Raw genomic sequence first — 27,347 nt, 5'->3', positions numbered from 1 at the left:
GCTTTGTTGGGACCATCGATGCAGCTGCTGCGACTTCCAGCGAGCCAGCCTGTAACGGCCGGAGATTAGAGGGGATATCCTCGGTGTCTGCTCGCCGTTCGACCGTGTAAAGGTGATTGAAGCTCCGGGATATCGCTTTTTTACTCGCTGTGCGGACGCGTCAGACGACAGAAGCGAGGCTCCTGTGTATATAAACAAAACGCAGCAGCGAGGAGCTTTTTAAGGTGGAGCGTCACCCAAGAGGGGGAAGAAGAGGAGGAGGAGGAGGACGGGGACAGCTGCAATAACAACACGGCTCGCGCAAGTGCTTTTTTGACAAGTTAGACAAGTTTGCGTGAACCGCTAACGATGGAAATTGCCGCAGAGCGCCGTCAGGAGTGAAACTCCGCAACTTGCGAGAGCTAACATGAGAGAGGAGGACAGCTTGTTGTCAGGAAGGCAGCTCATGGAGAGAGGAAGAGGGGGCGAACATCCCTGCAGCTGCTGCCCCTATTTGACAGAGGAGAAAGGAGCACTTGTTAACAAGAAGGGAGACCTGAGACCCCCTGTCTCTTTGTCCGGGTCTAAGTAGTACCGAACCCGGCTTAGCTGCAACATGGAGACGGTGGGGAAATTTGAGTTCAGCCGCAAGGACCTGATAGGACATGGCGCATTTGCTGTGGTCTTCAAAGGCAGACATCGAGAGGTGAGAGCTGTTTTTAATTTTTATACAACAACATGTACGCCATGTTGTTACTTTGTGACTTGTTTTAGAAGCTAATTTGAACATGTCAGGCGTGCATTGTCTGGTATTAACCGTCCGCTGTGTTTGTTGTGACTGTACGGCCTTAAGAGGCCTCGGAGCTCCAACAGGATGTTTCCTAAAATAACAGCCTCTCGTCAGATAAAACACTGTAATACTACCCAAATACCCGCAGCAGCTGTGTCCAGTTAGCATCTTTTTATCTTGAGCATTCGAATATTTATATCTGTTTTATTTATTTTTTTGGCAAATCTTATCATGTATTTGTTTCTGTAAGTAGGCTATTGATGAACATGTCCGAGCATGTTTGGTAGTTGGTGTGAGCAACCGGACAGTTCATCTTAACGGCTGTTTGACTGCACACTGCTTCCCTCATGTAACATCTGCTCCAGATGTTGATCAAAAAGACATGTAGACGTGTGTTGATCACACACAATGTCGGAATTATAGTCCACAGTAACACAATTATACCCATTTACAGTCGATCAAGCCAATGGGTTGTGGCTTTGTGTCAACTCCAGATGGATATTTATATATTTAAAATATGACTAATATCTGCTGATACCAATGGCGTGCTGATATTTGCTTGCATCCCTTATTACTTTTGTACTTGGTAATGTAACCAAAGACCCATGGATTGATTGGGTTGGTTGGTTGGGAGAAGAGGGATGCTGATGGAAATTGAAATATTCTTATAATCGTAATGAAAACAATGAAACTTGGAGAAAAGATCCAGAGGTAACCAGAGCTCCTGGCCGACAGCAGCCTCAGCAGTGACTTTTAATGGCACCAATAGTTAATAAACACACGCGCGGATGTAAATATGTGGCAAACTTGATAAAATCACCAGTTAAGAAAAGATTTTGCAGAGACTGGGCGAACATAACAACAGTAGCTCTTTAAACGCCACGGGGACTCCTTGTGTCATACAGAGGTAGCCTTTGTTTCACCCTCCTAAGTATGGTTCCCTTGAAATGTTCCTGTCCAGAAACATGACTGGGAGGTGGCAGTAAAATGCATCAACAAGAAGAACCTGGCCAAATCCCAGACTCTGTTGGGGAAGGAGATCAAAATCCTCAAGGTGAGTCAGAACCCCTCAGGAACTTCTCCTCGGTGGGGGTTCAGTCATTCGGCTACGCTAAGTTCAGAAAACGTCATTTTAAGGATGACACATGAAACGAGAACTGTTACTCAGACAAAAAGCAGCATTTTCTGCCCACATGAGCAATGTTACACCTCAGAATGTTTTGAAGCAAATAAAAGTATCCCGGCTGCTGAGGATTTCAGAGTAATCCATGAGCCCGGAGAGCTAGCTGTGAAAATGGGGTAATAAAACAAACAAAGTGACACTTTTTTGGGTCTTTTTTTGCAGGAACTGAAGCATGAAAATATTGTTGCGTTACTGGACTTTCAGGTATGTACAATAATGTTGCACTCCAAATTCAAGGCTGCTGTTTACACCATTAGCTCACCTCTTATTGTCCCAGTTTTCTCATCCCTCACCAAGCGGAGCAGATGGGCCGGTTGATGTGTGTATTCTACATGACCCACTTCTGTCTCACGCAGTGTTTGTGCTCCCTACTTGATAAAGGAGCTTTTGCAACATTAGTGTTTCTAAACACTGTTGTCAATATTGCTGTTGTTAGCCATGATGGAGTTTCTCTTACATGTAGAGCAAATCCTTTTATAGTTTCCCATGAGGGCTTTTGTGTTCCGTTGAAGCTGTGTTTGCGTCTGTTTACATGGTCTGTTACTGGTGTGTTTGAGTAACACTTTGTGGAAAGTGTCACGCATAAAATGTTCCAGTAGGACCTTTTTAGCCCTCAGTTTAGACTTACAGACAGGAAGGAAAGCCTGGTGGGTGTTGGCAACATCGATTTTGCAGCTCTTGTTGTACTGTAACATGAAAGTCTTTGCAAGCTTTGGGTGTTTGACATTTCTATGAGGTTTGCTTCCTGTCTGCAAGACTACATTGAGGGCTTAAAAAGCCCTAAGTGTGCAAAACAAAGAACCTTCTCATGAATGAGGCCCAATCCGTATTTCTGCTTCTGCTACCGTTGTCGAGCAGACGTTGAGCGCTGCTACCGTGTGAACTGCAAATAGATACAGATGTTCTGATGTAAATATACATTTCATTAGAGGCGTATAAATCTGCTGTCAGAGAGAAGTTGCTACACACCAGTCTGACACTCAGTGTGGCAGCAGCTGCCAGGTAGTTAAGAGATTAAGACAGCACGGCCCTCCCACCCCCACACTAAATTACACATCTGAATTCACCAGGTGTGTCTTTTGTCTGTTTGCTGACGAACACACTGCCATCTGGGTGAAACGTACGGCGAACTGAAAACTTATATCTGACAAGATTTAATATTGTATATTGGCAGAACATCATTTCCAGAGACAGGATGTTCTGTTCTGGAGAACTAGTTGCACTTGTTCAAGAATAAATTAATTTGTATAATGAAAATGTGACGGTGTTGACACACTGTTCTGTTGCATGCTGGTCGTGTGTCTCTCTCTCTGGTCTTGGTTTCATCCCGAGCTGTTTCATTGTTACATCCATTTGAACCTTGTATTTCTGCAGATCCATGATTCCCAAATGGGTCTGTGTATCCTCAGAGGTACGCAGAGGCAAAAATATTTTTATGTTTTTCCTAGCGGCATTATGCAAAAACCTGCTCTTTCTCTTCCTCTTGCTGGCCCTGACTCAGATTCATCTCACTCCACTCAACTAATCCCACCAGGAAGCAGCTCTGGGGATGCAAACCCAGTAGGCCTGTGTCCACTCCCTAGTAGGTGGAAAACAAATAAGAACCCAAAATGTTGCTTAACTCGGTGAAATATGGATAAATGCATGAAAACCAGCAGCAGAAGTGACCAGTGGGTGCAGTATAACTGCTGAAGACAGACCCCCCAGCTTTTGAAACCATCTGCTCCGAGGCTTTCAGTCCCACTTCTCACAGAACCAGCATCAGTGTTAGCAGCGCTAGCTTCGACACAGTTGGTGCTAGTGCCATCTGCAGGGATAGAGGGCGTACCCAGGATGTGTCAAGTCTCACAGCACTAACAGTGTTTGGTCTTGTATCAGACGTTCACATGAAGGTGGATTGTGAAGAGCTGGAGATTTGTTGAAGTGATTTTGGTTTCCCGTTTCTTCTCCAACATTAACTGTTTTGATTCAAAAAAAGAAGGTTACAGAAAAGTGGTGGCCACCGGTGGCAGGTGCAGCGCTGTTAGACACTCTCACCGGCGCCATCAGCTGGATGATTTACTGTTGACTGAGACAACGGTTGCTTGAAGAAAAAGCAACCGGTTATCATGTTTCTGCCAATGCACACGACCAAAACACTCGGCAGTCTTATCTGACTCACAGTGTCACCTCTCTATGTGCAGGGAGGATCGTCTGAGCTGGGCTCTAAGATTACAGGTTTGTTGTTGCACAGCAGACAGTGGGGCTGGTCTCAGTGGGGGATCCGGCAGCGTGCTATCTATATAGGTCAGGCAGAACACTCAACGTGGTTTAACTTACTTTGTATTCGACATCTGATTTTCCTCATTTCATTTTATTTTTTTACTCAGCGTGATTTGATTTAGTTTGAAAAGTGTTTTAGGTTGCTGTACTGTAGCAAAAAGAGTTAATTCCAGCAGAGTGATCAGAGCGATGATTGTGTACGATGAAATGGAGACACATTTTCTTTGAAATAGAAACCCAGGGTGCGTGTGTCATATTAACCGGTGGCAATCAAACCACAAAGAAGTAGTTGGTAGAAAAAAGTACACTCAACAGTTTTTTTTGTGTGGGCTGGGTTCAGTAATTGAGTTCTAGTATCATGTTGTATTCATTTTGACCACCAGCATAGATCTTTTGTTGTGTCATCCCTGTCTATCATGTGCTAATTCAATGCCGTTAGATTCTCAGGCTCTTTAACGTCAGAGAATCTAATTCAGGCACGGAAAATGTCCTGGTTCCGGCCAGCAGATCCGACGAGATCATGATAAAAGCTTTTCATGTAGGCTCATGCTAGGTTTTTGTCCCAAGATTTGTGAGAGAGGATAGACGTCAGGGTTGCTGCTGAAAAAAATGACGGTAGAAGTTGTTTATATTTGAGTCCGACTAATTTTCTATATTTTCCTCAAATTATTGGTGCAGGAAAATTCAATGCTCACATAAAGTGCAAATACCTTACAATTGTATATCATTTCCCGAGTCGTTTTGATATTCAATATGATTGATTTACTATTTGTAAAACCCAAGCAGTAGCTAAGGGGTTTGCCTAATCCCGTTTGAGTGGGCCACGGTTACATCCAGGTAAACTGTGTGGTACACAAAAGAGATGAAACGCAGGACCAGGAAAGTCTGTAGTCTGACGATCTAACAAAGCAGTTGCGATTTTCATGTAAACTGGCTACTTTTGAAACAATCCTGTCTTATTTCAACTCCATGCAAACGTCTCAAGTTGCTATCTGGACCGAGCAGTGGACAGAACAAGGAAGCCTTGGATCGGACATCTGCTGACTACACCGCAACCCTAGAAAGGCCCTTGTTCCCTGAGGCAGACACAGCTGATGGCTTCTGAGTTTGAAGATATACAACAAATATAAAGACATGAGCTGGTTTCCTGAACACAACATGGGTTCCCCCAACTGTCACTGCTGCCTGGGTTTAACGCCCCCCTTGACAGTTGTGATTTACTTACTGAAATACAAGCAAGCCAGAACATTTTTCAACTAAAGCAGAATGATACAGGATTGAACCAGCACAATGGAGGGACGTCTGGCTCGGCACAGCTAATAGGCTGACAGCATCATCATAGCTGCAGCCACCTTACAGCTCTTTTATCTGAGTGTTGTAGCAATCCAGTTATGGGATCGTGGATTTGCTGAATAAATTGATGTTTGTGGTGCTGCAGCTGTTTGATATATCCTGGCAGCGAACTCAAAAATCAACAAATAAGACATCCTGGGCATGTGAGCTTTATGATACAGGCCTCAGTGTTCTTAGGTACCTTGGATGTTGTTTATGACTCTTTTACTTCACTTACACGTGATGGCGAGCACACGAACCACCTGTTCCTCTCTTTGTCTGTCACTGACCTGTTTTTTCACTCTTATCTCTCTTTTTAGGAAACTGCTAGCTCAGTGTACCTGGTAATGGAGGTAAGCTTGCTGCCAGGTTTGCTTTTGTTTACTCAGTGCTTTATTGTCTCAGCATTTGCAGGCAGCTGTGAAAGGGCCAGAGCTAAAATTAGCTGTGTCCTCAGGCGTCGGGGGGCACGAATGACCGCCAGTCAGCATCCAAATGCTGCTAGATTTTTGCAGATAGAACAACACAGAGTATTGCACGGAGGGCAGTATACTGTCTAATTCTTGTTCTCATGGACTCCACTCAAACACAATTTAGTGTAGTCGCTTAAAATGCTCAAAACCATGTTTCATAGATATTTGTCATTTCCCGATGGCACAGATGCGAATTCCTGTGGTTGTTTACATTTAAAGTAAATGTTTCTAATTTAGCTTGGAAGGGAGGATAGATGCAGCTCTCTGACTTGTCTCTGTGTAATAGTGTCTCATGTGCGTGTTTGAGTAAAGGAAATGACTGCCGAGGCAGGCTTCCACTATCTCACCTGTCACACACACTCCGTCCTCTCACAGCTTCATTCATATTAATGTTGGGAATGGGAGGGAGGCCATAAATCTTAAATCTCATCAGACTTCAGCAAGTCACTGCTCTGATCTTTTTTTTTTTTTATTGTTGTTTTCTCGTCTCAACCTGATGATGTCAGACACACATTCACCTTGGTGTTACCTGCGTTTCCTAACATTATTCCTTTTCATCTCTCTGCCCCTCCCCCCTCTTCTCTCCTCCCAGTACTGCAATGGTGGCGATCTAGCTGACTATTTGCACTGTGAGTATTTCATTTTGTAAAAGCCCCAGGTGCTTCTGAGTAGGAAAATCAATAATAGTGAAAAAGTCATTTTTGTTGCTTGAGAACAAGAAGGCTTTTGTCCTTTCTCTATGAAAAATACGCATGAATGCCTCCTTGTATAAATGCCAAGTTTGCTAATGTTTCCCAGCAAAGAGGAAGAACATGGGGCATTTAAATTATTATTCTCCATCTGCTGGAGGAATCCATTTGAATAAGAATTTAGTAGATTTGCTGAGAAGAAGCAGTTTCTGGTAGCACCAGGTGGTAAAATACAGAACGCTGACTCATTTTAATCTGCTAATTTAAAGAGTGCCACACCATTGTAAAACGGTAGGATGCAAATCAACTGATTCTGACAACAAAACTGGGACATAGGGGGACAGAAGGATGTTTAACTGTGGGGTCAAAACACATTTAGGTCTACTGTGGCATCACATCATGCTTATTATTGCACTGATTACCGTCATGGTTGATCTGGACCCACAGCAGTTGTGCGTGTGTTAAAATGAGGCTGCTCAAAGCTGTGTCACACACAGGGTCTTGTTCATGTCTTTCTCACTCCTTCACTGGTTCACAATCACCCTCTTCTATCATGATTACTATGATTATGTGTACTGAGAACTCCAAATCAGCCTCTAGTACCTGAAAGTAGCTCTATAGGCTAGAGAGCATGATGATGTTAGTTTAAGATATAAATGTTGCTTTTAAACATAAAGATACATATTTAAGCTAAATATAAATGCCTTAAGCCATAAAGCCAACTCTGGAATTTCGCAAATCTACCTGGAGTCCTAGACATTTTCTCCAAAATTGTATAATCTCAAGTCCTAGAGGCCGGATTCTCCGGTGGACATCACATGACTACATACCTTTTGCAGATGTGCTATTAAGTCCACAACTGGCATACATTCAAGGAGAATTACATCTTCAAAAAATAAAGTCTGCAGTTCTCTCCAGGTTTACTGCTCGTCTTTAATCACAGGACCCTGAAGTCAGACATCAGCCGTTAGCTGTTTGTTGACAAATTATGACTGGAGATGCTAACCTTGTCTGCAAGATACCAGAGTATAAATAGACATGCCATTCCAGTAATTGTTTGTGTGGTGATAGGTTTTTTTGTTTTTTTGTTTGGCCACTATCCATTGTGGCCAATAAAATAAAGTTTTTTTTCCCTGACAAAACTTGGGACAGGCTTTAAAAATCTGTTGGGAGGCAGAGAGACATGATAGAGACTAGGGAGTCGTCATATGGGACCAACTTGAGGGGAAGGAGAAGGTTTGAGGGCTGAGGAGATGAAGTGAGAGACGTCCTGCTGGTGTTTTTGACTTGTACACGTGAGCAGCATCAACATCAGTTCTTATTCTCACATGCACTGTGGATATGAGAATCGTACTTCCCTCCTTGTAAAAGAACATTTATTTATTCGCTCTCATGTATGTGTTGTTTCTTTGCAGCGAAAGGCACGCTGAGTGAGGACACCATTCGTGTGTTCCTGCAGCAGATTGCAGGGGCCATGAGGATCTTACAAGCCAAAGGCATAATCCACAGGGACCTAAAGCCCCAGAATATTCTGCTGTCCTACCCCCCTGGACGCAAGTCCCACTCCAACAACACCTGCATCAAAATTGGTAGGTTTGATTGTGTAACGTGTGTTTGGAGCACACACGTGGGATTGGATGTTTGCATTTGTACATGCCGTACATGGACTGTGGACTTTGTGTGAAATTAGTAGTAGCACTATAGTTGTTAATTTCGCATGGCAGCATATGACAAGTTCGGGGTATTTGTCGGTGAATAAATGCCACAACTTCTAAATGTTTTGGCTCTGTAATTAGCAGCATTTTAAGCTGTAGTGTCACTCAAATTAACAGCAGCTCCCCTCCCCCAAAAAAGACTCGACCAAAATAAACCTGATCTGGAACTGGTATACGAGTGTTGGGTTTTGGTGATAGATTTTGACCGAGCAGAGGAAGTGTGATGTGGAGCTTTACTTTGATTTTATCTTTCATGTTTGAAGCCTCAGGTGTTGTTGCCCATCTCCCAAATTGACCCTGGCAATTTGTAGCTTTTTTTTCTCAGCCGTAGCAACATTTCCTGTCTTCTAATGAATAAAGTTTGTTGGAGTAAAGTTTGTTCTTTCTCCATCTGTCAACAACTTTGAAGAAATAAAGGGGAGAAGAGATGGGGGAAGGCAGGAAGTTGCTGGTTTAGATTAAGCGTGGAACCAGGCGTCATCTTGGGGGGAGATTGAGAGCGATAGAGAGGGTGAAGGGTGCGGGGGGGGGGCATGGCAGAGTAACAGCAACAATATTTTTCTGAAGAAGTGAAACATCTTCCCATCGTATCAGGATGTATCCATATGATAAGTGCTGCATCGATTTTTGCAGGATTCACTTCCTGCTTTTTGCTCTTACAGGCTCTCTGAATGAAGCCTGGAGTGTCTCTGTCATTGTCAAGCTCAACTCCTGTACTGGGCGTTTGTCTGCAGCACAGATGTGGACTTGATTATCAATTAAATAATATTATCCCTAAAACTGAGTAAATTAATTGAGGGTGACCCACTGAAACTTACAGATACAAGGGAGTGAAATAATTAGCAAACTAACTGCAATATAATCCTGATTAAAAGACCTCATCATTTCTCCTTTTACACTGTTCATTAAGATGCGTCTCATTCAGATTTTATCTATTACACGTACACCTTTGTAGTATTAAGAATAGTATTAAGATTAGTAGTAATTGATAGTATTAACATTTGAACACATTGTCCAACTTGCGTCCTTTCTCATGCTGGTCCAAAAAAACAATACAAAAAAGAGAGTAGACATTCGTCAATCTTCACAATTGTGTTTGCTTGCTTTTTGAAGTGGGGTAGAAGCTGTCTTCAACAGCTCAAATACCAACGTTGAAAGCGGAGGAGAACGCTGATTTCTGCATTTGCTTTTATTTCAGCTGTCTCTCTATCAGCTGTGGACAGAAAAGACAGAATTTTAGCTGCGTTGTGGAAAAATGGCGGTCTTAGGTTGTTTCTTTGATGTGTTGATCAAAAGAAGAAGAGGAAAGATCAAGCCTAGCATTAAGATTCTTGCCTGTCAAACGATGAGAAACTATAGTTGCTGAGAGGTACTGTTGCTTGATCAAACTGGTGTCTGTCCAGCTAATAATCTGGATCAGTTTGATCTGGGATGAGAACCTAAAATCGTGTGACATCCTGTGTTTCGCAGCAGTCATGCAGGCTTCTAATGCACTAATTTGGGTTTGACCTTTACAAGCAAATACAGCTGTGTAGTATTGATTGAATAGAATTTGGCCTGAAGTTGAACTATAAAGAGGAAAAAGCAGAGGCCAAGAACAGAGCCTTGAGGTATTTGATATTTTCACGTAAGGAAATACAGAAGTAGTATTACACAGTCAGTATTTCACTTCATCCAGGTGACCAGCCCTTAAAAGCCAAATGAGTTTACATGACGGATAAAGTTGGTCTCTGTATGTTTGAGTAAAAAAAAGCACCATATGTCAAACCCTGCAGCACATTCAAGCTCCTCACAGACTTTATTGCAACCAAACAATGATTCTTCTAATTTGACACATTCGAAGGGTGTATTCACACACATGAGCTTGTTTAGCTTTAGCTGTCTTGCTCTGACTTTTAAGCAAAAATGAGAGGCACATGTGGCATCTGTTTCTGCTTAATTTTTTTTTATCTGACTCAATTGTCTAAAGAGATGGTGTTCGTGGAACAGCTAATTAGCATATGACCAAGTTTTGTGACCAAGTGACAGTGAATGTTGTTGTTGTGAAGCTGTTTGGGAACTCCGCTAATTCTTAAGCCTGTTTATTCTATTTTCCCTGGAGAGAATTGATTAACTCGTGGGAAGGAAGTCTTAGGCTTGTACCAGTCCCAGTCACAGCACAATGATATAATCCTCATGACTCTGGGAGAACCTCCACAGCTACACACACAAATCTATGCGTACACTGTTCAAATGTTGTATCCACACAGCTGCGCGTACACACACTCCCAGGCATATTTGTGATTGCAATTCTTGCTGATGCCTTCGAAGCTACATGCTAAATTGCTGTTTTAAAATGAGATTAACAATATGATCGATCAGAGATACATTTTGTGAGTCAAACAGAATGTTCTGTAATCACTCTTTGTGTAGCTGTTCATTGTTCTCGGAGAATGTATCCTGCTGACGTTGCCGATCCTGTTGTCTGGTGCTACAAGGTTAACACCAGAGTGAAACTACAAGATTGATTCCCATCAAGTTGGGAACAGATGCTCATGATGCCAGTTGGCCAATGACATATTAACCATTGACATTTCCATCAGGCTGCAGCTGTACATTGTGTTTAACCAGGTGTTAGCACGCTAACACGCTAAACTAAGCTTAGTGTGTAAGATCTACTAGCGCAGGTGGAGACTCTCACTCTTGTGATTGTCTGCTGCATGTGCTCTACTTCATGGAGAACTTGATATTTACAAGGATTTGTGTGTGTGTGGTGTGTATAAGTAATAGGTTTACAAATGAAATAGAAAAAATGTGCTTGTAGAAATGAACTTTTCAGAGGATTATGGGTCTTTGTATAATTAGTATTTTGTTCCTATTGATTTCTGTTTTTGATTTTCTGTATACAGATGCAACTGGATTGGCACCAAATGTGAACTTACTCTTGCTTTTTCTTGTTCTTTATTCCCATGATTTGACTGCCCCTCCCTCGATTTCTCTCTCCACAGCGGACTTTGGCTTTGCCAGGTATCTTCAGAACAACATGATGGCAGCGACACTTTGTGGGTCCCCTATGTACATGGTAAGCATTATGTGCACTTATGTAGACATAAAGGGAAGAAATTGCCTGCGTGGCATTTTGGAAACATTTTTAATCATCTGCTTCAGTCCACCTGAGTTGGCTCAGTTGCTTTAGTCATCACCACACAGCAGGACTTGTGGTGCTTAGATTGTACAGTTTTGGCTGAACACGCAGTATGAATGATGGCAGCTGCTTAATCAGCTCATTAACAGTGTTGACTGAAATGATCTTTTTTTTTTCCCTCACAAGGCTCCTGAGGTGATCATGTCCCAAAACTATGATGCCAAGGCAGACTTGTGGAGTATAGGAACCATAGTGTATCAGTGTCTGACTGGGAAGGCTCCTTTTCAGGTAAATACATTTCTGATCCCGGAAAATATCGTTGAGCATGCAGCTCCTTGCAATGTGACCGGCCTCGCGTGTAGTTTTCTCCACCGTCATTTAGGAACAGTCAAACCAGTGTTAGTCCACCATCCCCACTCCACTCCCCTCCATTACCAATTTGTTGTCAAAGGGATATGTGTGCAGATATTTAAAACAAACCACAAACTTTTAAAGTGAATCTGCTTTTTACATCACAACTTATTTGAAATCATTATTTTCACAAACACATTCAACATTTCAAACTGACTATCATTGGTCATTATTTATTGTCTGGCCCGCAACTTAACTATTTTGGGTCAGTCAGCATATTTGCATTTTTGCTGTCAGTCAGCTGTTTTCAGACCCCAAAAAACCTGATTAAAAACCTGAATTTTTCCCTTTATTTATTTAAAGTTTTTAGTAATACATTAGGGGCAGCATGGCTCTGAGGTAGAGTGGCCGTCTGGCAACCAAAGGGTCGCTGGTTTGATCCTCACTTACCCCGGTGACGATGTCCAAGTGTCCTTGAGCAAGACACTGAACCCCTAATTGCCCCTGATGGCCCTGCGATGGACTGGTGACCCATCCAGGGTGAACCCTGCCTCTCACCCAATGTCAGCTGGGATAGGCTCCAGCCTGGATGGATAGTAACACATTCAGATCAGACATGTACTTTTGCAAGCGTGACCAGGCCAAGAGGGCAGCGTTACAACAAACCTTAGGTTACACAACATAAAAAAACAACAACAAAAAACAAACAAACAAACAAACAGAATAAGTATCATGAACATCCAGAAATGAAATGTTAAAAAAGCAGAGATATTAAACAAAGACACCTCCCAGTTTACTGTGTTTCCATTTGTAATCAGAGATTCCAGTGCAGACCTCAGGTACTGAAAACAGACACAGGTCAGATGAGGCTTTAGCCGTTGGTGTTGCACCATATGAAGGAAGCACATATAGCTCCACAGAGACTGTGAGGTGCACGTAGCCTTGGTGTAGCAAGTACTTTATAGACAGTCAGAATAATAGGTGCTCTGCAATAGACAGTATTCAACATACGTGGACACCTGGTGGCTGCAGTCATTTAGAGCAGGTCACTGCCAGAGGTAAAAACATACAAGCCACCTGTATCTTCCGAGGTTCACATCAAAAACAGAGCTTGTTCCAAAAACACAAATCCGAGTTTTAGTGTCTTTGTTAGTGATTCAACATGAGGTTTGAAAGAAAGTTCGCTATCAATCAGAATATCAAAATATCTGAACAGTTTCGCTTGCTCAATCATATTGATTAACTGGTTAAAATAATGAAGCATTTAGCGGGGCCTCATATTTCCTCAGGAGTTGATGAAAACAAAATATCACCACAGGGACAGAGACGCAACTCTCAATGAATCCTACGTCGGTTCGTTCTGCAGGAAGTGGAAATGACACGTGGGCTGAGCAGCAATATTGATCAAGAAGATGATGAAATGGTCAAGTTGTAGCACAACCTGTTTCCGCTGCCTACAAAATGACACAAAAAAACTATCCGTATGTATTTTATTCTAATATGTGACTAGCAGCCTGAATTTAAAGGTCACGTGCTCAAAAACTGAACTTTCATAATACTGTAATACAACAGTACTGCACTGTGTCTCACAGCAGCAGGCCACACCAGCGGGGAGCAGGAAAACAGTCCAGCTTTGCCAGTACAGTTCAGCCATTTTTTCTCTGCCAGCTACAGAAAGGCTCTTCTCCCTCTCCTCCATCTTGTCGTTCCCATTCTTACTTTTCTCATTCATTGCTGTCTCTGTCGGGAAAAAAGCTTTTTAAAAATAGTCTTTGAAAAGCTCTTCTGTCACATTGTTATTTAACAGGTCGTGTATGATCAAATCAAATGAAGAATGTGAAATAATCACATCCACACGTGTTGTACAATAACAGCTTCACATTCCGTTGTGAAAATATTCAGACATTGCTTGGTTACATGTAATAATTTTGCTTTATGTTCCTTCAACATGTGAAACACTGAAAGATGAAACCCAGCTAGACACTATTAACTGGTAAATCTGCATTTCTGAGGGATGAAACACAACATCAACACCCTGATGTTGAAAGGTGTTACACAAGTGACTGGCAGGGTTCAAGCAAGGCTGAAAAACACTGCTTGCCAGCACTTCTAGACAGTTTCTCAACGGTCTGACCTTTTGTTGTCTGTAGGCCAGCAGTCCCCAGGACCTTCGGCTCTTCTATGAAAAGAACAAGAACCTCAGCCCCAAGTAAGAACCCACAGTGAGATGACAGCATGCTAATATTTTTATGCATTATACAAATGCTAAGTGGAAAGATGGAGAAAAAAAAACATCATTCTAAACAGTAGATGTTGCATATTAGCAATATGAAACCACAGCTCAACATATCTCCTGTACAGAATGACAAGGGGACACAGACATATGTCCACAGATCATGCTCCAGTAAGCTCAGGAAGAGAGAAGTCCTTAAACTGTTTCATTCTGACTTCTGTGGAAGTACTTGACATTGTAAGCCTTGTAAGTTCTGGAAAAGCAACACAGACTGATTGTCTTTCTTTGCAGCATCCCCAGAGAGACTTCAAGCCATTTGAGGCACCTTCTGCTTGGGCTGCTGCAGCGCAACCACAAGGACCGAATGGACTTTGGTGAGAGAAAACACTTAAAACTCTCGATGCATTCACAGTTGAGGCAGACCTACGTCGGCAGATATTGGTTTTGCTTAAAGCCGTACTTCACCCCAAATTTGTTTTTGTCATTCAAGTACTCACAAATAAGTGTTTTGAGTTCAGTAAGACATATTTTACTCCTTCATCACTTTTTTGTGACTCCAGAGTGGAGGAAGAGCCAGCCACACATACCTAGCTACGAGGTAATGGCAACCGACATCTAACAACAGCTCCAGCAACAAAACAACAGCAAAACTGCAGAAAAAAAACCATCTGTTAACAAACTCTCAGGTGCATTGTCCTGTGTGATCGATGTCTTCATCCACCGTCCGTGACTAGCTGGTGTAATTTAATTGAACCAACCCGTGTGTCCTTGTCCGTGGTAGTGCCACTCCTAAAGTGTTCTAATTTGTTGGTTGTTGGGTCAAATCAAAGTGTTTGTGCATTCCTAAGCATACAGCTCAGATAAAGACGGACCCCATCCATCCATTCCAATTACCACTTTCTACCACTTATCCTGTTAAGGGTCGCCGGGGGGTGGAGCCTATCCCAGCAGCCTTCAGGCTAGAGGCAGGGTTCCCCCTGGACAGGTCACCAGTCCATCACAGGGCCAACGCATAGAGACAGACAACCATTCACCTACTATCAATTTAGAGTATCAATCAGCCTCGTCCCCTCTTGATGTCTTTGGACTGTGGGAGGAAGCTGGAGTACCAGAGAGAACCCACACAGGAACAGGGAGAACATGGAGACTCACACAGAAAGATCCTGTGATGGAGCCAGGACTTGAACTCAGAACCTTCTTGCTGTGAGGCGACAGTTCTGACCAATGCACCACCGTGCAGCATAAAGATGGATTATACTGGATAATACACTTAGGAGTTTGTAGACAGAAAATTGAGGACAGTTTTGCTGTTTGTGGTTGCTAGGGAGGGTTGCCACTGACTTCAAGCTAAGCGTGTATGGCTGACTCTTTCTGAATATTTGCATTTTGACGTCACAGAGAATTTATACGGGAGGGGAAAACATTCTTGTGAACTCAAGAGATTCAGATGTGAATGCTTTTGTGTGATTTATTATCAGCCATTGGCAAAATCAGTTGTACAGTATCGCCAAAAAATCCAATATTGATATCAATATTTTGTATGCAACAGTCCTTCTATGTAACCTAGATGTATCTGTTCTTCCTATGAATTAGTTTCTGTTGATAAAAAGCCAGTGACTGTGCTGCATCTGTCTCACTCTAATCCCATTTACTGTGTTTGGTAGATGAATTTTTTTGTCATCCTTTCTTGGAAGCAGCAAGCTCATCCATGAAAAAGAGTAAGTACATGCATTAGAGGTTGTAATAGAACTTGATAGGCTGTTTGAATAATTGTCAATTATATATCCATACATTCATCCATTTTCTATACTGCTTATCTATTAAGGGTTGGGGTTGGGGGGTGGAGCCTATCCCAACTGACATTGGGTGAGAGGCGGGGTTCACCCTGGATGAGTCACCAGTCCATCACAGGGCCTTCAGGAGCAATTAGGGGTTCACTATCTTGCTTAAGGACACTTGGACATGGTCACCGGGGAAGTGAGGATCGAACCAGGGACCTTTTGGGTGCTAGACCGCCACTCTACCTCTGAGTTGAATTCTTGCTTGTGTTGTACGTCGCTTTGGACAAAAGCATCTGCTAAATGAAATTGTAGAGTTGTAGAGCCATGCTGCCCTGTCAGTTATATACATTTAAGGAATTGGTGTTAGTTACAGAATTTCTTAAATACAGGACAAACTCTCTAAAAAGGCTGTCTTGTCTAGACCTCATCTTCTTCTGCTCTCACTGCACTGTTCTATATGATAGTCAGCAAGGTTGATACCCAGGTTAATTCACAGCTGCAAGCTCTGCTCTAACTGCTGACTTATTGTCTTACAGCGACTCCTACTGTGACCATGACCTGCTTCCCAAGTTCTGCGTCAGCCAGCTCTTGTAGCAGCTCTTCCACCTCTCACCTCGCCTCACCACCGGTTCGTCTTCCGTGTTCCCACAAAAACACAGTTGTGCTTCTAGTCAAGGAAGCCCGCTGAACCATCGGCATTCTGTCTTTTCTGTCTGTTTGTCACTGCAGCAGTCTCTTGCTGAGGTTCAACATTTGCGTGCCAAAGCTCTGGCGTCACCCACCCAGGAGGCCACTGGTTTTCTCCTCAAGGACTCCTCGGGAGGAGGTGGCAGCAGCAAGAACTCTTCCTCCTGTGACACGGATGACTTTGTCATAGTGCCTGCTCACTTTACCAGTAAGAGGAGATTATTGCTTCACTGGATCGATGCGGCATCATTAGCTGGAGCTGTACTCTGTAAATTCCCCGTCGTGTTTTTCAGTCACTCATCCTCTGTGAATATCATTTATTTGTAATATGAAAGGATGTTTTGGAAGTGCCTTTGAGTTTGTTATACATTTGATTATCCTGGTTTTCCAGCGGGTGAGCTGACGTGTGAGAGTAAAGTGCTGCAGGACAGTCTCATGAACAGCGGGTATGATGGAGAGGATTGCTTTTTGATAACAACTGAGAATTTGATATTTCCTTTTTTAAGATGATTTCCTGATCTCGTCTCTCCCTCATTTACCTCCATCAGCTCTCTTCTTGCTTCTGCTGGTTTGTGTGTCCAAGCCAAAACACCGCCACACTCACCTTCCTACAGCGGATCTCCAAGTCCCGTCAGGTAACAGCACACAGAGGAAGGTGACTGTGGCTCTGAGGGCAGGACCCTAGATAAGAAATGGAACTACTTCACGGCCGAAGAGGGAATTTGCTGCTGAAATATATTCAGTTCTCTCTCTAGTAAAAATTCCTGTTTTAGAGTTGAATAAATCAGTCTGAGTTAAGACACAAAATTACATCAGAATATAAATTGCAAAATCTGATGTATGAATCATGTTATTTTGATCATCATTTTGCAAATAATGTAGTAGATTTACTTTTTTAATCTGATCAAACATGTTATGTTTTATAAATGTTGAACTTATACACACTTAGTAGCACATACAGTGTCATCTCCAAGATATTTGAAACACTTTCATGTTGAGGGTGTTAAAGTTGTTGGTAGAACTGCAAGCACTCTCTCATTTAACACGTTTCTCGGGCTCTAATCTTCTGCTGTTGTTGACAGGCCCTGTGAGGTCTTGGGAAGTAATTATGGTGGTAACTATGGAATCCATGGTCAGTCATTGCCTATCCCAGTCCCGACTCAGGTCCAGAACTACCAGCGCATGGAGCAGAACCTCCACTCTACCAAACAGGACGGCTCACCTCGGTGTGTATCCATAGACAGACTCATACAGCACAAACTCCCCTTTGCGAGTGTAAATTATTCATTAACATTTAGGCTTCAACTGAAAGCCTTAACTCAGTAAATTCATGCTATCAGGGTGTTGACACCAGTGCATCGGTGCAGCAGTGGGAGCTCATCTGGATTGGCTCGGACTGGGCCTTCTCCACCCTTTGGGCAGGGAACTGTGGCCACTACGCGCAGACTCTCCCTGGGTGGTGCCAGACCGTTCCAGCTCTCTCCTCAAGGTAAATAACCGTGACACACGTGTCCCCAAGCTAGTTATTAAACTAGGAGGCACATTCCTCCACCCAGGATGCTACTTGGAGACACAATGTGAACATAGCATCATACAAAGTGTGTGTTTGTGTGTGTGTATCTGCATTGCACAGTGTTTTCCATCCCTATAACAAACTGACCAACAACCAGACACGCCATCTGTGGTCACATGACCTTCTTGGCAGAGGTAATGAACGTTTAAACAGTGAATCATGTTCATTGACCAATTTGGAGCTAACCAGTTATGTTTTGTTTGTGTTACTGTGGTAAAGTGTCACGGTGACATTACTGTTCAACTGTTCAACTATTTAGGTCAGTGTTTGTGTGTGTGTGTGTGTGTGTGTGTGTGTGTGTGTGTGTGTGTGTGTGTGTGTGTGTGTGTGTGTGTGTGTATAAAGAATTTAACATGAATTGTTCTTTGAGAGGGTATAGTTCGAATTATTATGCTTACATATCTTTTCTCAGTGTCATAAAAATGCTCTTGAAATGATAATAATTTCCTATCCAACTAAACTTGTTATTGTGAGAAACCCAGGTGAAAATTAATTGTTGCTCTGCCAAGTAAACAGAACAATACAGTTGAGGGTTGCCTCTCATTAGTCATTCTGGAGGTGAAAGTTATTGGTTGATGAAATGAACCAACCTCCTCCACACTCAAACAATCACTCACACCACCAGTTGCTCTTGTTTCCTCTGTGATGCAGGCCAGTTCATTGTGGACGTGCTCACCAGTAAGTGGGGGAGGATGTGTGTGTGTGTGTGTGTGTGTGTGTGTGTGTGTGTGTGTGTGTGTGTGTGTGTGTGTGTGTGTGTGTGTGTGTGTGTGTGTGTGTGAGCTGTCCACCTCTGTGATGGCTTGCTAGACGGGTTGTTTTGTTGTCCCGTTTGGGAATTCTCTTTACTGTACCACCTTCTGTCTAGAACCATGAACTGATCTGTCCCACTTTCCTTTGCAGCTCCTCAGCAGGCTGAACCCAAGCCAACTTCGCAACAACACTTACAGGCAACAGGACTGGGTACTCGGCTCCACAGCGCCCCCTGCCTGCTGGAGTGTACCACTGGTGGTGGGAGGCAAAAGATCCGAAAGCAGCACTCAGACCCGGTGGTGGCACCGTCGGCAGGCCTGATGACAGTCCGCCCTCTACACTCGTCTCCCAGGCTCAGTGAGCTGATGCAGCGTAGCCCCCTCCCCACTATCCTGGGCTCCCCCTCCAGGGTGAGTCAAGTGTGTGTGTGTGTGTGTGTGTGTGTGTGTGTGTGTGTGTGTGTGTATGTATTTGTGTTTGTGAGCAAAATTGTTTCGATTCTCTTGAGATGCACAGAACAAGAAAAGCACTTTAAGCAAATGTCTTGTATGTTTCCCTGTGGCCTCAGACAATCCCTCCATTTGAATTCCCCAAGCCCCCCAGCTCTCCAAACCTGGTGAACTTCCTGGCACAGCAGGGCTTGGTCATTGGCTCCCCATGCAGCAGGACTGCCCCAGCAGAGCCCAGAGACCTAGGACAACACGCACCCTGCCAGCCTACACACTGCATCCACAGACGGAATGACGATGCCAGGGGATTCGGAAGGTAAGTGTTTGAATGGCAGTTGTGTTTTTGTTCTTGCTGTTTCCTGCTTGGTGGAGGAGAGGATAACATAGAAATGTCTGTTCTAAAAAAATGAGTTCAAAATTTAGTTTTGGAGTCTGTGTGGTTCTTGTAGAATGAGACAAATTACTGAGGTGCACCACCATGATGAATGGTTGTAAATCAGGAGAAATCAAAGCTGGCGACCTTAGGATGCCTAATTTGACCTGTAGCTACACACACAGAGCACAGGCAAATGGACCGAGTGTCATTTTGTTCAAGAATGCTGCACTTTTATGGTGTGGTCAGTTAATTCAATATGAAATGTTTAATCAGTGAGGTTCCTAGACACAAACCTCCCTTTTCCTTCCATGTTCCCTGCTGCTCTCAGGTCTCAGAGCGCCGGCCTTCTGTCTGATGTGCTGCTGATGGCAGCATTCGGACCAGGTGCACCCATGGGTGACCGAGGAAGCACGGAGAACCTGACATCTGAGAAAGCCATTGATATAACAGGTTGTCAGTTACGTGCACGATGATGAGTTCACATCTATTGTCAGATAAAAGAATACCATCAGAATCAGTCACATCTCCAGTCTTAATAAGTCCCTGCCCCTGCTACTCTCTGTTCTCTAGTGCCCCCTAGTGGGGGAGGGCCTGCACCTTGCTCCAGCAGCCCAGCACAGGTGGTTTTCACCATTGGTTCTCCTCCCAGTGGCAGCACCCCACCTCACACTTCGAGACAAAGGAAATACTCAGGTACCACATGCACATGCTAAGATACACACGACTCGTCTGTGCTGCATTTACTACTTTTTCTTCCTTGTGTTTGAAACAGAATTTCACTCCTGCAGCAGCAGCGTCTCCAAGCACACAGCAAAAAGCACTGTGTTGCTATTTTCATTTTCCACGGAGTTAGTGTTTGAATTTCACGGGTGGAAAGGTGGAAATGTGTGAAAATAAAGTAAATATGTCAGCTGACAGATATGGATCATTAACACATCTTTGCAGGACGATGCCTTGGAAAAGTTGGGATATTGATATTGATGTTACTTTATTTTGGTGAAAGAGTATTTTGTATGACTCCTGCAGGCTCGCTCACTTCAGGCAGCCCTGCAGGCTCCTTCACCAGCCGGTACCCCCAGACAGGCACCTATCTGGATGGCTTTGAGGCTCCCTCTAGCCCCCGCTATAGTTTTTTTGATCCAATCACAGCCAACATGGGCGGTCCTGTAACCTTCGAAGCTCCTGAGCTGCCTGAGGAGACCCTGATGGAGGTGAGGAAGGACTCGGTTTGTTGTTTCTGTGTATTCTGCTCCATGCTTATCACTCTTTTTAGTGAATGTAGACTGTGTCGGATCTACTGTGGAATCTGAGGATAAATATTGAAAAAGACTGAATGGCCTGACTCCTGTTGATCTCTTTCTGGTGTCTTCAGTCTAAGATTCACCTCACCCTTCTTCTCTCTCTGTCCTTTCCTGTCTCTGGGAGTGCAGCAGGAGCATACAGACACTGTGCAAAGCCTGCGTTTCACATTGAATTTTGCTCGCTGTCTGATGGAGGTCGCTGGAGCCCGTGGGGTGGCATTGATTGGAGAGCAGAACGACGCGCCTCACCCCTCCCTCCCGCAGCAGCAGAGCCTGGTAGCAGATCAGATAAGCTCACTTAGTCGGGAGTGGAGGTAAGGCCGCATCAGCCATGCCTGTGACTTGTTGATGGCGATAATGCTGTTGATCTTTTTTGGAGAGAAGATGATTTTAAAGTCCATCTCTTTACTTCAAATTCAACATTGGAAATGAAAGTGATGTTTCATATTGGAATAATGCACATTTGTGAAGAAGTCTTTCATGTCAGACTTTCATCTAGCTTTTAGCAGATGTGTAGACTCCAATCAGGAGTTTGGCTGAAATAAATGCACAATAATGCTGCTGGAAAGTACACAAGATTTTAACCTGTGTGCAGTAATGTCAATAATTTAGTCCCCTTCTACGCCAAATACTGTATGTCAATGACAACTTGTTTCCTGTCCAATACTTGTGGAGATCAGGACATTTTCATGGGCTTATTTTGTTCCACAGGCCAAACAGGAGAAAATGTCTCATTGTGATAGAAAATAAAAATTGGACAAATGGGCCTTCTGGGTTTTTAATCAGCCACCAAAAAGTAATGCATACATTGTGACTGTTGTAGTGCGTAATTGTGTTGTGTGTCCAAATTTGATACACAAGCACGGTTACAGCCATGTGACGGAAGCCTATTGAATGTTCCCTTTCCACGTTTCATCTGTCCATTCGTATCTGACAGTGTGTGTGTGTGTGTGTGTGTGTGTGTGTGTGTGTGTGTGTTATTGTCTCCTCTGCAGTCATGCAGAACAGCTGGTACTCTACCTGAAGACTGCAGAGCTCTTGTCAACTGCCATCCACACAGCAATGGAGCGAGTTAAGCAGGGCAAACTCTACCCATCAGCTACAGTCAAACAAGGTAGGAATGACCTTGTATCTTTGTCCAGACTGTATAGGAGTCATACTGAGGAACTCTGCCCTGAGAGTGAATCCCCAGGAGGAGTCTTAGTAGCATGTCAAACATAATTTTTCCATCCTTTTTTGTGTGCACAGTTGTGAGGAGGCTGAATGACTTGTACAAGTCGAGTGTGGCGTCCTGTCGCTCGCTCAGCACCCGTCTGGAGCACTTCTTTTCCAGGAAGCACCGTCTAATGGACCAAATCACTTCTATCACAGCTGAGCGGCTGCTGTTCAGCCACACAGTGCAGATGGTAAGACAGAGGCACAGTCCAACACATATTGACCTGCTGGACCACAGTGAAGCTGTTAAAGGTGTTAATGTGTTGGAGTTGGTCAACCGTCAAATTCATTCATTCGTCTTCTGTAACGTCAGTTTCTGTTTCGTCTGTATTTGTTTTTTTTTATTTTATATTTTTTTTACTATATAATATAGCCTCAATGAACATTACTGTTCTTGGACTGAAAGCAAACTAGGTCCTACAGTCAGTCCTTATTTCTTCTTTCAGTATAAAGTTGTATTAATAGACAGAATGGACAGGGTTAGCTTTCTAAATTTGGGTTAAAATCCTGACTTATAGCACCTCTTTAATCTTATCATTTGTTATTAAGCTACATTCCTGTTCTCTACAGATAAGAGTGCTGCACAGGAAAGCTTGTATTTATTTCTGTTTGTATCAAGGTGCATCACATAGCCTGACTGCATAATGTTGATGTCGCCCTTTCAGGTTCAGGCTGCTGCGCTGGATGAGATGTTCCACCAGGGGGAAGCATCAATCCAGCGCTATCATAAAGCCCTCCTGCTGATGGAGGGATTGTCTCTGCTGCTGACTGAACAGGATGACATTCTCAGTGTTAGCAAATGTAAGTCTGCTTGTGCAAGTTGTCTCACAGTGAGGGACACCTCAATTCAACAGGCTGACTGGTTACACTCACTCTTCATTCCTCCTTTTCTTTTCATTTCCGACGGCAGGTAAGGAGTGTATCGAACGCCGCCTCACAGCCTTGCAGTCAGGGCTCTGTGTTTGAGACACCACCGCTGCGTCTGGTTTGTGCATCTGCACCTTACTGATGAACAAAGTCGTGGTTTTCACTTCATAATGGGAAAATCACAAAGCTTTGATTTCCACTATACCCCTAGGATTTGTGCTCACAGAGTGTCTTACCGTTCATCTTGAGTTCCGCACAGTGGCAGTAACTTCCCCGAATCTACTCGTGGACCGGGGATGGACATGAAGCACTAGTGTTGTGAAAAAAGTATCGCCTACGTGAGAGAACTTTGCTCTTGGCACTGATTTTTTTTTTTTTGCCGAGGTGAAGATGCCCCTCATGAGGCGTAACACATACAGGAGCAGTTGTTGCCAAGTAGTCACATATCCACTCACAGTAATTATGTACACAGATAGCGTTTTAAGATGGACAAGCACACGTGCTATGAATTTGCAATCATCACCTTTCACCGAATGCCGGAGCCAGAGGGAAAATGTCTGCTGTGCACCCGCATACAGTGCAGGTATATGCTGAAGAAGACGGGGAACAGCCAGGTATCATTGTCATCAAGTGTGTCTGCTCTCCTGGGTTTATTTCTCCTCTTTTCAATCATATTGTTACTCGCTTGCTTGCTTGCTTAAGGAAAGCTATAGTTGGTGACTGGAAGCACCTCTAATTGTGAAAAAACTGTTACCAAAATGACAAAAAAAAAAATAGTTTTGTGTTTGTGTTACTTTGATTAACTGTAGGTAGCCATTCTAGTTTGGTTTGACACTTTACTGATTCTATACTTGCTTAATATCAAAGACCCTCATTTGATAGATGAATGCAACAGATTTTGTTGTCTCAATGGTGACAGGCAAAAATTGGTCTACAAAACCCTTGTGAGAAACACAACTTTTTATGGAAGAGACTGCTTGCATTTCTGGTTACAATCATTTTAAAGAAAATGCAAACTTTGGGGGAAATAAGCTTATTAACCTACCATCAGATCCAGATAAAGCAGATAGAGACCCTTCACTCCCCTACATTAGGGAGCTGAGACCCGTAAAGATGAGCTGACTGCTAGTTGCCTTAGCACAATGAATGGGGGTGGATGGGAGGAGTTGGCATGCTTCCATTAAAAGTCATTAAATTCACTTTTCTCCAGCGTTTCCCTGTAAAACATACATTGTGAAATAACGCTTTTTAAATTGCAAGTCATGGTAATTTTAGAATCACATACATAGCTGGAACTACTTTCCTGACTGAAAGGCTCGGTGCATTGATTTCATGCAGTGCCTCAAAAGCCCCGCCTTAATCTCGGCAAACAAAACGTTTGTGGATGAGGAAAGAGTTACCGCTGCTACTGATGATGACTGGCTTTATTAGAGAGGATGAGGAGCGTCAAACGTCTATTTGATGACCTTCGACGATTTGATGACACTTCCCATCCACCACCACTCATTGTGCTAGTCTAACAAGCACGGGTCTCAGCACCGTATTGCACACACGGAGGAGAGAAAGATATATAACCTGTTGTCTCACTCTGGGAGGGATTGACAGATAAATTTCCTCAAAAGTTTGCATGCCACTGTACAGACACCTGAGTAATCTGCGATGTATTCTTCAGGTTTCCGCACATATAGATGCTGCAGTTGTTCTCTTCACTAGATTCCACCTTTTACTTTCATATTTACTCAATTAACCGTACTGGAGTTTTGCAAGTTGAATCAAACTTGAATGTAGACAGAAGAGAATCCGCGTAAACTAATGTTTGATAACTGGGCTAACCGAGGGGCTGATGCCTGAATGTTTTTGCACTGTTTACGTACTGTATAGAAAGAGCTCGAGTGGAACATGCTAACCCTGTCAAGTTTTCTTTTTAGATACCTTGACTGATTTTCCTCACTTATATTTCGTCATACATCGAGTGCAGTTTTATCATAGTTACTGTCAAAAAGCTGACGTGTGTTACATGTGAGAATGTTGATGCTGTGAAACCTTAGAAAGATTTTTTTGAGGAAAAAAAAAAAGAAGAGAAGAGATGAGCATTGTTTTATTTCAGACTAGTCAGTGGATGTCTGAGTTTGAAAAGTGGCGTGTTGATTTGGAGTGCTCGTGGAAAATGTGTAATTTGTCTTAAATATTTGTGTATTGTTGACATTGACCCAAATCCCAAAGAGAATCCCCTACGGTCTGGGCCATTGGACCGGGTCCGCTTCTGGTTCCTTTCTTTCGGTGCTTATAAGTGTGTGTGAAGAGGTGTGTGTGAAGAGGTATTAAAGGACAGCAGGATTTGTTCAGTTCAGGACTAATGACTTTACTCACTAACAAGACATGAATTCCTTGATTTTGACTCACGTTATTATCCGGCTTTTATATTGAAAGCTAAAACTTCCACTAAAAGTGGCATTGCAGGCCCAGATCTAAATTCTTTTTGCTTAGGTTTGATTTCCTCTCTTTGTTTTTGTTTTTTTCAAGTTGGAGAGTGCTGCAGGGATGATCTGTTTTTTTTAGCATCACCATGAGTTCCCTCCACCAAAAGTCAATGGGATTTTTACAAAGGATTTTGGATTATTGCCAAATAGCGGATCTTTGTTCAGTAAGATAATCTTCAATGTAAATGCAATCACTAAAATTACCAAGCAAATGTTATGCTATGAAACCCCAAAAAGTTTATTTTGCCTCACAAGTACTCACAAATAGTTCTTTTGATCTCAAAAAAGACATATTTTCACTGATCTGTCAGTTCGTTTTGACTCCAGAATGCAGACGGAGCAGCCGTGTGTATTTGACTTCCCATAGCCAGCAATTACAAACAACAGCAAAACTGTCCAAACATATCTCTTCATACACTCTGGGGGGGGGTCATCTGGAATAATCCACAACTTCTTTATCCGGCTGTATGCTCAGTGACCAAAAAAATGCTTCAATTTGAGCAAAATACAAAAAGCAAACTGTCCCCCTTCTGCTTTACTGCTACTGAATCACTTTAATGTGCGCACCAACCTCTTTAGTCATATTTAAACACTTCATAGAAAATGGCGTTTTTAAGGCCTTAAAGTGTTGGAATTACTGACATATTTTACGGTGTAGAAAACAACGCAATAAAAATATCTTAAGCTGGTGTGAACTACAGACCTTATTTCAGGAATTAAAGCAAAAACCCATTGACTGTGTGAGCAGGGAACCATTCAGCGATGCTAACTTATTTCCATTTTTTCAGCGCTCATTCCTTACGCTACTCTTATTAAACGTGAATAGTTTAGAAGAAGATAGTTCACGCAGAGAATGAAAAGCTGGTATTGTAGCATCGTTAGGACAGAAAGGTTTTTTTCAGTCCAGATTTCTCTACAATAAACACACAGTATGTTGTGAATTTGCTTTGAGGCCTTTTAATTAGTCGGGAAACATAAATGAGATGTTTCTCCACCATGAGCATTGGAGCATGGTTGTGTACATTCCGAACTCATCCACAGACGCTGGCTCTTCTACATGCTGTTCACTCAGTTACATTGTGGCAATGTCTGAAAAAAAGAGATGCAGGTAGCAAAAAATAACGAACCTCTTAACTTTATCAAACTGATGCATGTGTCACTTTTGATAGTCCCCCACAATCATTGCTATTGGCTAATCTAGCTGTTAGCATTTTGACAAGGAGTCAAAAAGTTCTTAGATATAATTAGTGCAGGAGATGAATGTGATGTTCAGCACATTGGTGGGGGAAGATGGGAGGCTAGTCCCAGTCTGCTGAAGTGTCCTTGAGCAAAATATCAGCTGCTGTTCAAGGTCGCGTATGAAGATCTGAACCATCACGAAAGTTCAACTCGTGCCGTGTGCACTCCCACTATAGATCTGCCATCGATTCAGACTTTTCTTTTTGTATGTTGGTTAAGAACATACCTGAATGTTTTCATTTTTATGTAAATATTGTAAATTAAGTTATTGTTGTTGTCATATTTATGAATCTGCAGGCATGGAAAGAAGAGTACCATAACACTTCTACATTTCCAAAGAACAGGCCTTGAGCTGATCTTCCATATCGTCTCTGTTTCAAAGGCATCTTAATGTTGTCATCTCTGACAGACACACTGTCTCTGTGTCCCTGCGTGTAATGTAACCTATACTGTTGCAGAGTTGTAACATGAATAAAGTGGAAGGAAATGTCATTT

General features: G+C 42.9%; 1 protein-coding gene across 1 annotated transcript; it reads left to right on the top strand.

The window, feature by feature from the left end:
- ulk1b (unc-51 like autophagy activating kinase 1) lies at nucleotides 1-27,344 on the top strand. Its single transcript, XM_086187032.1, has 27 exons — nucleotides 1-685; nucleotides 1,731-1,823; nucleotides 2,115-2,156; nucleotides 5,867-5,899; nucleotides 6,612-6,648; nucleotides 8,124-8,297; nucleotides 11,411-11,484; nucleotides 11,734-11,835; nucleotides 14,049-14,107; nucleotides 14,423-14,505; nucleotides 15,796-15,849; nucleotides 16,449-16,540; nucleotides 16,642-16,807; nucleotides 16,991-17,045; nucleotides 17,148-17,234; nucleotides 17,682-17,825; nucleotides 17,940-18,088; nucleotides 19,076-19,335; nucleotides 19,494-19,690; nucleotides 20,079-20,200; nucleotides 20,321-20,443; nucleotides 20,777-20,961; nucleotides 21,181-21,365; nucleotides 22,047-22,165; nucleotides 22,300-22,457; nucleotides 22,932-23,067; nucleotides 23,177-27,344. The coding sequence occupies exons 1-27, from the start codon at nucleotides 596-598 to the stop codon at nucleotides 23,230-23,232; spliced, it is 3,075 nt and encodes a 1,024-aa protein (XP_086043158.1). The 5' UTR covers nucleotides 1-595; the 3' UTR covers nucleotides 23,233-27,344.
- The last annotated feature ends 3 nt before the right edge of the window (nucleotides 27,345-27,347 follow it).

Source organism: Aulostomus chinensis, chromosome 19 (genome assembly GCF_037954235.1).
Source record: "Aulostomus chinensis isolate RoL2024-O1b breed Wild chromosome 19, RoL_Achi_v1.0, whole genome shotgun sequence".
Classification (NCBI taxonomy): Eukaryota; Metazoa; Chordata; class Actinopteri; order Syngnathiformes; family Aulostomidae; genus Aulostomus; species Aulostomus chinensis.
This window is presented reverse-complemented; position numbering and strand designations above follow the sequence as displayed.